General features: G+C 52.2%; 1 protein-coding gene across 1 annotated transcript in view; it reads left to right on the forward strand.

The window, feature by feature from the left end:
* Positions 1-32: 32 nt before the first annotated feature.
* Positions 33-13,086, forward strand: part of LOC107126258 (nuclear receptor ROR-alpha-like) — a gene marked incomplete at its 3' end in the record, with an annotated part of 124,691 nt that continues 111,637 nt past the window's right edge. The window contains exon 1 of the mRNA XM_015429799.1: positions 33-105. Within this exon, the coding sequence (XP_015285285.1) occupies positions 33-105 (73 nt within the window). The remainder of the gene's footprint in view (positions 106-13,086) is intronic.

Below are 13,086 nucleotides of genomic sequence, written 5' to 3' on the forward strand. Positions count from 1 at the left end.
CCCCCCTCCCTACCCCGCTTTCCTCCCTCTCCATGGAGCCCTGCAGTAGCGGCGGCGGCAGCAGCCCCGGCGGAGCCAAGCGGAGCCGAGACGGCGCGGCCAGAGGTAAGGAGGCAAGGCAAGGGGGGCGCGGCGCGCTCGCGGGGTAGAAGCGGGGTAAGGGGCGAGGGCGCGCTCCGGGGTGGGCTGCCGTCTCGGCTGCGGCGGATCGGGGGCCAGCGGGAGGGGAGGCGGCCCAGGGGGGCTGGTCCAGGAGGGGGAGCGACTCCCCCCCTCTCCAAGGGGGGAGAGAAGTTGGGTGAAGTGCAAAAACGGGGGGTGGGGTGGACTCCAGAATTGCGGGGTGGTGGCCAAGGCTCCCTCTAAGCTGTGGAGTCCTGTGCGCAAAAATTCTACTTTGTGAGCTGCTGGCATTAAAGTTGTGAGCGAGCGATTGGGCTGCTGCATGCATTGGTTTGCTCTGGAGCCCTCTTTCCTGAGCCAAGACCAAAATGTGTGAGCCAGAGGCTAAAAAACTGTGAGCTGGCTCACACTCACTCGGCTTAGAGGGAACACTGGTGCCAATGTTCCCTCTAAGCTGTGGAGTCTTGTGAGCAAAAATCCTACTTTGTGAGCTACCGGCATTAAAGTTGTGAGCGAGCGATTGGGCTGCTGCATGAATTAGTTTGCTCCGGAGCCCTCTTTCCTGAGCCGAGACAAAAATGTGTTGAGCCAGAGGCTAAAAAACTGCGAGCCGGCTCACACTAACTCAGCTTAGAGGGAACACTGGTGGTGGCGAAAGGGAGGTCATTCCGGAGCAGTGTTCCCTCTAAGCCGAGCGAGTGTGAGCCGGCTCACAGTTTTTGAGCCTCCGGCTCACACGTCCCTGTCTCCGCTCAGGAAGGGCGGCTCCAGAGCAACCCGATTGATGCAGCAGCCAGAGCGCTCGCTCGCAACTTGAATGCCCGGAGCTCACAAAGTGGGATTTTTGCTCACGCGGGACTCCACGGCTTAGAGCAGTGGTCCTTCTAAGCTGAGTTAGTGTGAGCCGGCTCACAGGGCTTGAGCCTCCGGCTCACACCTTTGTGTCTCAGCTCAGGAAGGAAGGCTTCCGACTGCAGTGTGCCCTCTAAGCTGAGTTTTTAGTGTGAGCCAGCCCACAGATTTTTAGCCTCCAGCTCACACATTTTCGTCTTAGCTCAGGAAGGGTGGCTCCAGAGCAAACCAATGCATGCAGCAGCCCAATCGCTGGCTCACACCTTGAATGCCGGCAACTCACAAAATAAAATTTTTGCTCACAAGACTCCACGGCTTAGAGCAGTGGTCCTTCTAAGCTGAGTTAGTGGGAGCCGGCTCACAGGGCTTGAGCCTCCGGCTCACACCTTTTTCTCTCGGCTCAGGAAGGAGGGCTCCAGAGCAAACTAATTGATGCAGGAGCCAAATCGCTCACCCACAACTTTAAGGCCACACGGGTTCCACAGTTTAGAGCAGTGGTCCCTCTAAGCTGAGTTAGTGTGAGCCGGCTCACAGTGCTTGAGCCTCCGGCTCACACCTTTTTCTCTCGGCTCAGGAAGGAGGGCTCCAGAGCAAACTCATTTATGCCCGTTCGCTGGCTCACAACTTGAATGCCGGCAGCTCACAAAGTAGAATTTTTGCTCACAGGGCTCCACGGCTTAGAAGGAGCGTTGGTCCAGAGGGAGAGGGGGGTACTTGGCATGGAAGAGGGCCAGTGCGGGAAAGTTGGCATCGGAGGAAGAGTTGTTACCCCAGATTGTTAAAAGGGGGGAGGCGACCAGAAAAGTCCCTTGCGAAAGGGAGGCCAGGAGACGCACGGGGGGGGTGGAATTGGGGGGGGGATCCTGGGGGAAAGCCACCCCCCCCCAGGATTTGGGTCTCCTAAAGTCCCCCTCCCCTTTCCAATCCTTAACAGAAGCAGTCGATTTATACCCAATTGTGGTTTGCATGTTGCCTCAGAGGACTGATGGATTTGTTTGATCTTGTGGATAAATTGCTTCTGTGTGTTTTGAATTTTTTTTATTTTATTTTTTTTATTTATTATCAAATTTGTACCCCCGCCCTCCCCGCAAGTCTAATCCCCTCCGTGGTGGTGCGTTTGTACCTGTTCTCGGCACCGCCCTCTAATGGAGGAGCCCTGCCATGCGTTGACCAAGGGTCTTACCCTGAAAGGGCGGGCGGGGGGGGGGACACACGAATGTTCTCTCTAAGCTGCGTTAGTGTGAGGTAGACTCCGGCCGGCTCCAGAGCAAACTGATTTATGCAGCGGCCAAATCACCTGCTCACAACTTTAGTGCCGGTAGCTCACAAAGCAGGATTTTGGCTCGCAAGACTCCACAGCTTAGAGGGAGCGTTGGGGGGGGGGGACGACTCTTGTGTTAGGGGGTCAACCACCCCTTTTGCCGCCCTTGGTTGACCTGGTCGGCTAACTGGTTTCCTCTTTGAGCCTCCTGCCCCAATAGAGATGGGGTTGCAAAACTTGGTTCCCTGCCGATGCGCTCACAAATTGGGGGGGGAGGCATGTGCCTCAGTTTCCTTATTGCACTGTTTCTCTTTATTCCTGGAATTCCACCGAACTCCAGAGGTCAACGCGGAGTATTTCGTTTGGTCACAGGCACAAGGAACTGGGGGTAGTTACCCCGCGAAAGGGAAGATAGGAACTCCCAGTCTGGGGCAAGGGATGCTCTGTATTCTTGGTGCTTGGGGGGCAATAGTGGGAGGGCTTCTGGTGTCCTGGCCCCACTGCTGGACCTCCTGATGGCCCCTGGTATTTTTGGCCACTGTGTGACACAGAGTGTTGGACTGGATGGGCCATTGGCCTGATCCAACACGGGCTTCTCTTATGTTCTTATGTCTGGGGCAGGTGATGCTCTGTCTTCTTGGTGTTTTTTTTGGGGGGGCTCAACAGTGGGAGGGCTTCTAGTGTCCTGGCCCCACCGCTGGACCTCCTGATTGCACCTGGTATTTTTAGGCCACTATGTGACACAGAGTGTTGGACTGGATGGGCCACTGGCCTGATCCAACATTGGCTTCTCTCTTATGTTCTTAAGTGAGCAAATCAGTTTGCGTTTGCTTCTGGTGTGCGTGTGAAACAGGAGTGGGTTTGAAACGGGTTAAGCCGGTCCGCACGGAACAGGAGTCATTTATGGGCACACAAGTGTGCTTTGCTTGCTTTTAAATATCAGAGTGGGCCTTGCGCGGCATTTCTGCGTGGCCCCGGTACCCGGGGTGAGACCCAGGTTCGAATCCCTGCTCTGACGTGGAAAGCTTGCTGGCTGACCTTGGGCCTGTCACACTCTCTCAGCCCACCTCGCAGGGCTGTTGTGAGGGTAAAATGGAGGAGAGGAGAATGACGTGAGCCACTTTGGGCCCCCAAACGGGGAGAAGGGGGGGGATAGCCATGAAGTAAATAAAGGGGGGGGGAGAGAAGGTATATTCTGGCAGGTTCTCTCCCCTGCCCACCAGCATCTGTCACGTAGGGTGGTTGAATGTGGTTGGTGAGAATGAGAATAGCGTTTGCCTTCAGTACCAGCATCAGAGGTATGCTCCTTGGGGGAAGAGACCTCCCCCTTTTAAATTACTCTGTGAACTGTGGATGATCCTGCTAAGCAAATGATCCTGAAAATGAGGGGGGCTGGCCTTCCAGGGGAGTGGTGCGCTCAGAACATTTGCTGTCTGTTGCTTGGGTGTATCCCCAGGCCAAAGACCCCCATCCTGGGAGATCCACATGGGGGGGGGGGCGGTTGTGGCACAGTGGTAGAGCAGAAAGTCCCAGGTTCAATCCCCGTCATCTCCAGTTTAAAAGGACTTGGTAGTAGGTGATGGGAAAGACCTCCGCCCGAACCTTTGGAGAGCGGCTGCCGGCCTGAGTAGACAATACTGGCCTCGGTGGACCAGGGGTCTGATTCGGTATTTGACAGGTCTGTGTTTTGGCGAGGGGCCGTGGCTCAGTGGACGAGCCTCTGCTTGGCATGCAGAAGGTCCCAGGTTCAGTCCTGGACGTCTCCAGTTGAAAAGACCAGGCAGCAGGCGGTGGGAAAGACCTCTGGCCTGAGACCCTGGAAAGCAGCTGCCACCAGAGTAGACAATACCGACCTCGGTGGACCAAGGGTCTGATTCAGTATTCGACAGGTCTGTGTTTTGGCGAGGCGCTGGGGCTTAGTGGAAGAGCCTCTGGACCAGGCAGTAACTGATGCAAAAGACCTGAGACCAGAGTTCCCTCTAAGCTGAGTGAGTGTGAGCTAGCTCACAGTTTTTAGCCTCCGGCTCACACATTTTTGCCTTAGCTCAGGAAGGATGGCTCCAGTCCAGAGCAAACGAATTCATGCAGCGGCCAAATCGCTCGCTCACAACTTTAATGCCGGTAGCTCACAAAGCAGAATTTTTGCTCACAAGACTCCACAGTTTAGAGGGAACTTTGCCTGAGACCCTGGAGAGCAGCTGCCGGCCCAAGCGGACAACACCGATCTCAGTGCGCCAAGGGTCCGGGTCATCTCTCTTACCCCTGGCTGAAAACTGGAATGCCCACCCCCCCCAAAAAAGCAGCCAAGTCTCCCGGTCTCTCTCCTCCCTCCCAGCCCTCTGGTTTTGCCTTTCTTCACCCCCCCCTTGTTGACAAAACCTGGGTGCTCCTGCCGAAAGCCCCAATTAAGCAATTTGCATGGCGGTTACGGCAGAGCGGCAATTTCGACAAAGTGCCAAGCCCGGCTCCCTGTTGCGCTCGGCAGAGAGAGAGAGATGGTATCTCTGGGAGCAGAAGGCTGCTTTCCAACGCCGCCCGTCCAGTTTCTCAGCGCCTGCCTGGGTTTCGCTCCCTGGCGTTGCTCTCTCTAATGAGCACCTTCTTCCCGGGGAAGGAGGCCTGGCTCTGGCCCCTTTGGGGTGATGGCCAGCCCCGGGTGAAGCCCAGGTGGGAAGGCCTCTCTTCCCTCCACGCAGGGCGATGGTCATCCGACAATTATGGGAACCTCCAGCTGCGAGTGCCCTGTGGGTGACTGATTGATTGGCTCGGTCTCCACCCCGCCTTTCTCCCCGTGGGGACCCAAAGCGGCGTACGTCACCTTCCATTTTGTCCTCACGACAGCCCTGGGAGGTAGGTTAGGCGGAGACAGGCTGTTGGCCCCAGGATTTATTGGCGTAATTTCCACCCCAACTTTCCCCCCAGAAGGGGTCTCCCTCTCTTCCGTTTTTCTCCTCTCTTTTGATTTGTCTGCGCAACAGCCCTGCGAGGTAGGTTAGGCTGCGACTGGCTCCAAGATTGATTGGCTTAATTTCTACCCCGCCTTTCCCCCAGTGGATTACATTGTGCTGTTGCACGTGCTAAAGAATGCCGTTTCGGTCCACTTCGGCGACTGTTTGCAAGTGGGTTTTTGCCATTGCGCACAGTCCAGTCCAGTGGCAAAGTGCTCGGAAACTGGATTGAAATGGCGTTATTTATTTGGGATTTTTACCCTGCCCTCTCCGCGAAATGGGTTCAGGGCGGCTGACAAGGGACAAAGCCCATATCGAACAGGATAAAAGCAATTAAAACATGAATAACAATTAATCACAAACAACAATGATACTCGATTGAACCCAGGATGGTCCCCGAATATATGCAATGATGGTAAACAGACAGTTCTCTGGGGAAGATGTTGTCCTATAGCTGATCCCAAGCAAGTAAGTCCGGTGATATCAGTCGCGCGAAATAGTGGCAGATCTTCCGGGGCCATCCTTAACCCCGATGTCGTCCACATCATTGGTGGTGGTGGCAGCAGCGGCCCCTATGCGAAAGCCTGGCGGAAGAGCTCCGTCTTGCAGGCCCTGCAGAACTACATAAGGTCCCGCAGGGCCCTGATCTCCTCCGGGAGCTTGTTCCACCAGGTAGGGGCCGCCACCGGAAAGGACCTGGCCCTAGTCGTGGCGAGCCTTGCCTCCCGGAGGCCTGAAACCACCAGGTGATGTTGTGCCCCGGACCGAAGTACTCTTGGGGGTATATGTGGGGAAAGGCGGTCCCTCAGGTAAGTCGGACCAGAAGCACACCTTTAGTGTGTGTGAAAGCGTTTCTTCCTCTCCTCCAGTGTTCCCTCTAAGTTGGGTTAGTGTGAGCGAGCTCACCGTTTTTTAGCCTCTGGCTGGCACATTTTTGTCTTAGTCCGGGAAGGAGGGCTCCAGAGCAGACTGATTTGTGCAGTCGCCAAATGGCTCACTCACAACTTTAATGCTAGTTGCTCACAAAGTAGAACTCTTGCTCACGTGACTCCACAGCTTAGAGGGAGCATTGCTCTCCTCCATTTTATCCTCAGAACAGCCCTGCGAGGTAGGTTAGACTGAGGCCGGCCCAAGTTCACCCAGCCAGTTGCCATGGCAGAGGCGGGAAATCGAACCTGGGGCTCCCAGATCTTAGTCCGACACTACCCACTCGACCATGCCGGGTCGTTTAATTACAAGGGAAGGCAAGGCACTCTGTTTACGCTCAGAGCATGGCTGGCCTTTATTAATGACTCCGGCTGTTCCGTGTGCCGAGCGTTCGGAGCCACAAACATGTTCTGTAGGCCCCCGGTTCCAGTTCGGCTCCTGGATTTAAGTCTCTGTTAACTTTTCCCATGTTTTCAAGTTCTCGAGACCTCTTCATCTGGTGGATGTTAAAGAGGGGGGTGAGAAATGAATGTTTCGTTTGTTGGCATCCGGCGTAGAATGTGAGGAAGACAGGAAACGATGCATTTTTGACGCATTCATTTCTATCCTTTTACCCCCACTGGGATTCAAAGCGGCTTCTCCATTTCCTCGCAACAACCACCCTGCGAGGGAGGACAGTATGAGAGCTTGTGACAGGCCCAAGGCCCCCCAGCGGCTTCCATAGCAGAAGTGGGGTTTCGAACTTGGGTCGCCCAAGGTCCTAAGTGCGCCACTCTATCCACTACATGTTGAGTGTAGATCAGATCAGGGCCTGCAATATCCCCCCCCCACCCCCATGTTTGTGTTTTTTAATATCCAACCAGATGAATACTTCTGGAGAATTCGGACGCCTGCACAATTTCTCGTGGGAAATTGGGGAGGGGTTGTCCTAATAAAATGTAATCCCTTAGAGTTGTTTCCAAAACATGCAGTGCAAAGAGTCCCTCTGCGCATGTGCAAAGTGCAAACCCTTGGCAAGCCTCTTTCCCGGAAGCGCTTTCAGTCATTTTTCAAACTAACTGTGTGTGGGGGGAGGCAAGTTAGAGAAAAACCCCTTTCCCTCCTTTAATGCCGTAACTTGGCATTTCTACACCCAAATTCTGTTTCACTCCTCCCTCCCTCGTTCTGCAAACCAGGGCGCTGCTGCCAACATCCCCAAATTCTCAGATAGACTGCTCCTATTCAAAGCAGTTTTATGGTGGCAGGGACGTCTGGGGGGGGGGGAACTTCTTGATGCTTTTTGGGTTTTCTTTCTGTCTTCTCAGTAGCGGCGTGGGCGGCCCTGAGTCTAGACCGCAGTCTGGTTTTGTTCTGCCTAGCCAGCTGCCCTGACTAAGCCTCACCTTGAGTGGCATATCTGGCTTTGTTCCTCTTAACGTAACCCATTGGGGATTTTTCCTCCATTTATTTTGGAGAACCGGCCAATATATTCCAAGAGCCTGGCCCGCTGCGTGCCCCTCTCTGGGGGTCTGCTACTTCACCCACCACCACCCCAAGACACCCGTATATCCCTCATCTGGGAGCCGTCTCAGTGCCTGAGTTTACCACCTTCTCTTGTAAGCAAAATACTTTATTTTTAACCCCCAGGATTGAGCTAATATGTTAATGCTCCACTCTGGGCTGTACAAAGCCAGCTGATCGCTCTCGGGTGTGACGTGCGGCTCCTGGTTAAACCCTCATAATCCCCCACCACCACCACATCTCCCATGATGACCAATGTTCCCTCTAAGCTGTGGAGTCTTGTGAGCAGAAATTCTACTTTGTGAGTCCTTGGCAGTAAAGTTGTATGCGAGCGATTTGGCTCCTGCATAAATCAGTTTGCTCTGGAGCCCTCCTTCCTAAGAGGAAAAAAAATGTGTGAGCCGGAGGCTAAAAAGTTGTGAGCTAGCTCACACTGACTCAGCTTAGAGGGAACACTGATGACCCCTTAGCTTACACATGCCAGTGTATGGGTTTCTGGGGCCCATGGCTGACCAGAAACCATGAAGAGGAACTGGTATTTTTTCATGAAAGTTGTTCCCATATGCTGTTCAGGTACAAACTCCAGGACTGGGGAGGGGTTTTGGCTCCATGGTAGAGCATCTGCTTGGCATATAGAAGGTCCCAGGTTCAATCCCCAGCAGCATCTCCAGTCGAAGGCCCAGAAAGTAGGTGATGGGAAACACCTCTCGGCCTGAGAACCTGGAGAGCTGCTGCCAGTCTGAGTAGACAATACTGACTTTGGTGGACCAAGGGTGGGGAGGGGCTGTGGCTCCGTGGTAGAGCATCCGCTTGGCATACAGAAGGTTCCAGGTTCAATCCCCGGCATCTCCAGTTAAAAAGGACCAGGCAGGAGGTGATGGGAAAGACCTCCGCCTGAGACCCTGGAGAACTGTAAGGAGGGGCTGTGGCTCAGTGGAAGAGAATCCGCTTGGCATGCAGAAGGTCCCAGGTTCAATCCCCGGCATCTCCAGTTAAAAAAGGACCAGGCAGGAGGTGATGGGAAAGGCCTCCACCTGAGACCCTGGAGAGATGCAAAGAGGGGCGGTGGCTCAGTGGCAGAGCCTCTGCTTGGCATGCAGGAGGTCCCAGGTTCAATCCCCGGCATCTCCAGTTAAAAAGGCCCAGGCAGGAGGTGATGGGAAAGACCTTGAACCTGAGACCCTGGAGAGCTGTAAAGAGGGGCTGTGGCTCACTGGCAGAGCCTCTGCCTGGCATGCAGGAGGTCCCAGGTTCAGTCCCCGGCATCTCCAGTTTGAAAGGACCAGGCAGGAGGTGATGGGAAAGACCTTCAACCTGCGAACCTGGAGAGCTGTAAAGAGGGGCCGTGGCTCAGTGGCAGAGCCTCTGCTTGGCATGCAGGAGATCCCAGGTTCAGTCCCCGGCATCTCCAGTTAAAAGGACCAGGCAGCGTGTGATGTGAAAGGCCTCTGCCTGAAACGGTAGCAAGGTGCTGCCCGTCTGAGTAGGCAATGCTGACTTTGATGGACCAATGGTGGGGAGGGGCGTTGGCTCAGTGGCAAGAGCGTCTTGGCCTGTAGAAGGTCCCAGGTTCAGTCTCCGGCATCTCCCGTTAAAAAGACCAGGCAGCAATTGATGCGAAAAGACCTCTGCCTGAGATCCTGGAGAGCGGCTGCCAGTCTGGGTAGGCAACACTGTCTTTGAAGGAACAAGGGTCTGATTCAGTATAAGGCAGCTCCATGTGTTCGTGTGATCTAGGAGTGGTGAAGCACGTTGGTTTCTGCCCGAGTAGCAAGCCTTGAGAATCGGGGCCTCGGCATATGTCTGCCCAATCTATTTCTTTCCCGTCTTCAAGCAATGACTTCTAGCTGCCTACAGACAGCGTGGTTTGAAAAGGGGTCTGGAAAGGTGCACCCAGTGGATCTGTCTTCAGGGGTCCCTTTTGGCTCTAACAGGGGCAACTGTCGGCAACGGCGTCAGCTAAGACCCGTTCTTTCCAGGATGTGAGCCGGACTCTGTTGCCACTGTGAATGCCAAGGGGTCTCTGCAGATTCCAGCCTTCCGCTGTTCTATGTAGAGCACTTATGCGCTGGTGCGCACAGCATCGAGGTTATACAGACAGTGGGGAACTCAGATCCAGGTGGGTAGCCATGTTGGTCCGAAGCAGCAGAACAAAGTTTTTGTCCGGGGGCAACTTAAAGACCAGCAAAGTTTGATTCAAGCCATACACTTTCGTCTGCACACACTAGAGATGTAAAATTTCCGAAAATTTTGAAGCTCGGGAAAAAAACCTGGGTTTTGAATGTTTTTTTTCCCTGGGGGGGAAATGGAAATTTTTGGGAAAATTGGAAAAAATGCTATGTTAGCACTTCTTTTTTCCAGATTGAGAGTCATTTTTACTTTAGGAACATAAAATATGACTATGGACATTTTGACTTGGCATGAAATTATCACAACTAGACATATTAAAAATATAGTATATCCAAACAATTATTACAAGCAGAATACCTGCCCACCTGCAAAAACAAAACTGAAACCTTTCTCTTTTCTTGTGACAGTAGCACCTCCTAAAGGCAGAAATGCATCTTGTTCTTGCATTGGAGAGTTTCATTTGTAACCTAGGACTTGCTTGACCTCAGTGCACAGAAATTGGATCAATCTGATACTATACGTATTTTTTAGAAATGATTTGGAAAATATTTGAACATCTTGTCTTAAAATATTTTATTCATCATGTTAAAATAAAATGTTCCATAATCAATTTTCTTTTTTCAATTTTTCCAATTTTTCGGAAAAAAACCCAAAAAGGCTTCAGGAAAAAACTGGGAAAAAACAAGTTTCCCCCCGAATTTTTCTGTTTTTTTCCTGAGCCTTCACATCTCTAGCACGCACACTTCTTCAGATACAATGAAATGGAAATCGCCAGTCCATGCATATAGGTATAGAGGGTGAGCAGCAAATTAGCATACAGCATAGTGGTGATGATGTTTAACAGATTCAAGGACCAAACAGGAATAACAAGCTTGGTTTATATGGTTACCATTTGTTTGGGTTTAATTCCGGGGGAGGGGGGGACATAGTGAAGGAAATAAATATGTCAGAATCGGAGATTGATGGGCAGATGTATCCTTAATTGCGGGATGCTGAGGGTAATTAACTGAGACCCTGCCATTACGCTCTATCCCTCTCTCGGCACGTTAGTTACGCATGCGTCCAACAAGGGGATCCCCCTTCCTCACGCAAAATAACCACGGGATGGATCTGCCACCATTTTTAAAATTTAAACTTCCTTCTTCCCACTTGCGTCAGCCCCACGAGGCGGCTCACGGAACGGTACAGCAGCCACCCAAATGCAATTAAATCCCTCAGCGGTCCCGACAACGGGAACGGTCCGTCAAAACCGAGATAAACTCGGCACTAAAACAGGCCAAAAGGTTTACCAGTTAAATCCCAGCAGAAATAAACCCTGCCTAAAGCCATACCTTGCCCAAAGGGGTTTTGAAATTTTTTGGGGTGGGTAGGAGAAAGAAATTCTTTCCCCCAAAAAAACAAGTTATACCATACTATTGCCATTAAGAAATTCTTAATCAGCTTTCTATTAATCAGCCCTTGGTGGGAGGGCTTTGCAAAGCGTGGGTGCCGCCACCAAAGAAGCCCTGCCCAAGGATTGCAGCAGGAGGTGAGTCTCATGAGGAGGTGGAAACACGTGAGGAAGGTGGGGGCGATGAGAGAGAAGAGGGCACCCTGGGAGATCCTGAGGCAGCACCGGTTAAAGATAAGACGAGCTTTCTTCTGTCCTCAGATGCCAACTGGCACCGGGCGGATCGATTTCGGCACAGGTACGAACCGAGGCCCCGGGGCCAGCCGTGGTTACCAAACCAGGCTGACACATTCTGAGTCAGCTTCAGATCTTAGGTGTCACTTGATTATTTTAAAAATCCATTTATTGTACAATTGTTAGGCAATTGATTCATCGATTGAGCCTGCAAGACATTTCAGTCTTTAAAACAGAGCTGAAGTTCTTAGCGGCTGAATCCAAGAATTGCAAGAAGTCTGCTCTCGGAAGAGAGCGGCTCCTTCTAGAGTGTGAGTAAAGATAGAGATGTCCGCTTTGCATCTGACGAAGGGCGCACTGACTCAGGGAAGCTTACGCCCTGGAAATCTTATTGGTCTTCAAGGGGCTGCGGGACTCTAATCTGGCTCTTCTGCGTTGCTGTTCCTTGCGGATTTGGTGTGTAAAGGTAAAGGTTCCCTTGCTCGAAAGCCAATAGAGTCCGACTCTAGGGTTGCGGTGCTCATCTCCGTTTCCAAGCCGAAGAGCCAGCGCTGTTCGAAGACTTTTTCCGTGGTCATGTGGCCGGCATGACTAAACACCAAGGCGCACGGAATGCTGTTCCCTTCCCACCGAAGTGGTACCTATTTATCTACTTGCAATTTCTTGCTTTCGAACTGCTAGGTTGGCAGGAGTTGGAGCTAGAGACGGGTGGCCTGGAAAAATGGGGTGGGATTATTGGAAAAAGAAAAAAGCAAAGCGTTTTTGGAAATGATGGGCAGCTCTTGTTCGAAAAAGAAGCACTCCTTCTTTTCTCACAGAGAAGAAGGGATGTCTCTTCTACAGCGGATCTAGCGACCTAGAGTCGCCGAAAGGGCCCGTGTTAAAGCATTTTTCTGTAAACCACCTTTGTTTGAATTGATCACAAACTTGTCCTTGATTCACTAACCTTAGCTTGTTATTTCGTTTTGTCTTTGTGTATCGGAAGACATCTTCATCACGTTACATTTTAATTTGCTATTCAGCCTCTGTCTACGAGTTTGAACTCTACCTTCCATTCCAGTATATTTGAGGAAAGTGTGCCTTGCACACGAAAGCTCATTTCTTGAATAAACCTTTGTTGGTCTTAAAGGTGCCACTGGACTCTAAATTTGTTCCAGGACAATTTAAGGTAATGGCTATAGGAGAGCCAGTTTGGTGTCGTGGTTAGGAGCACGGACTCTGATCTGGGAGGACCGGGTTTGATTCCCCACTCCTCCACTTGCAGCCGTTGGTATGACCTTGGGTGAGTCACAAGTTCTTTCAGAGCTGTTCTCTCAAGAGCAGTCTTCGAGAGAGCTCTCTCAGTCCCACCTACCTCACAGGGTGTCTGTTGTAGGGAGGGAAGGGAAAGGAGTTCGGAAACCGCTCTGAGACTCCTTTGGGTTGTGAAGGGTAGAGTATAAATCCAGTCTCCTCCTCCTCCTTCTTGTGTCTGGTGTGCCCAACCCACTTGTGAATACATATATGCCCTCTACTGAATCAGACCTTTGGTCCATCACAGTCAGTGTTGTCTACTCAGACCAGCAGCTGCTCTCCAGGGTCTCAGGCAGAGGTCTTTCACATCAACTATCTTTTAACTGGAGGTGCCGGGGATTGAACCTGGGACCTTCTGCATGCCAAGCAGAGGCTCTTCCACTGAGCCACAGCCCCTCTTTACAGCTCTCCAGGGTCTCAGACGGAGG

This window comes from Gekko japonicus, unplaced genomic scaffold (assembly GCF_001447785.1).
Source record: "Gekko japonicus isolate JY-2015 unplaced genomic scaffold, Gekko_japonicus_V1.1 scaffold1096, whole genome shotgun sequence".
Taxonomy (NCBI): Eukaryota; Metazoa; Chordata; class Lepidosauria; order Squamata; family Gekkonidae; genus Gekko; species Gekko japonicus.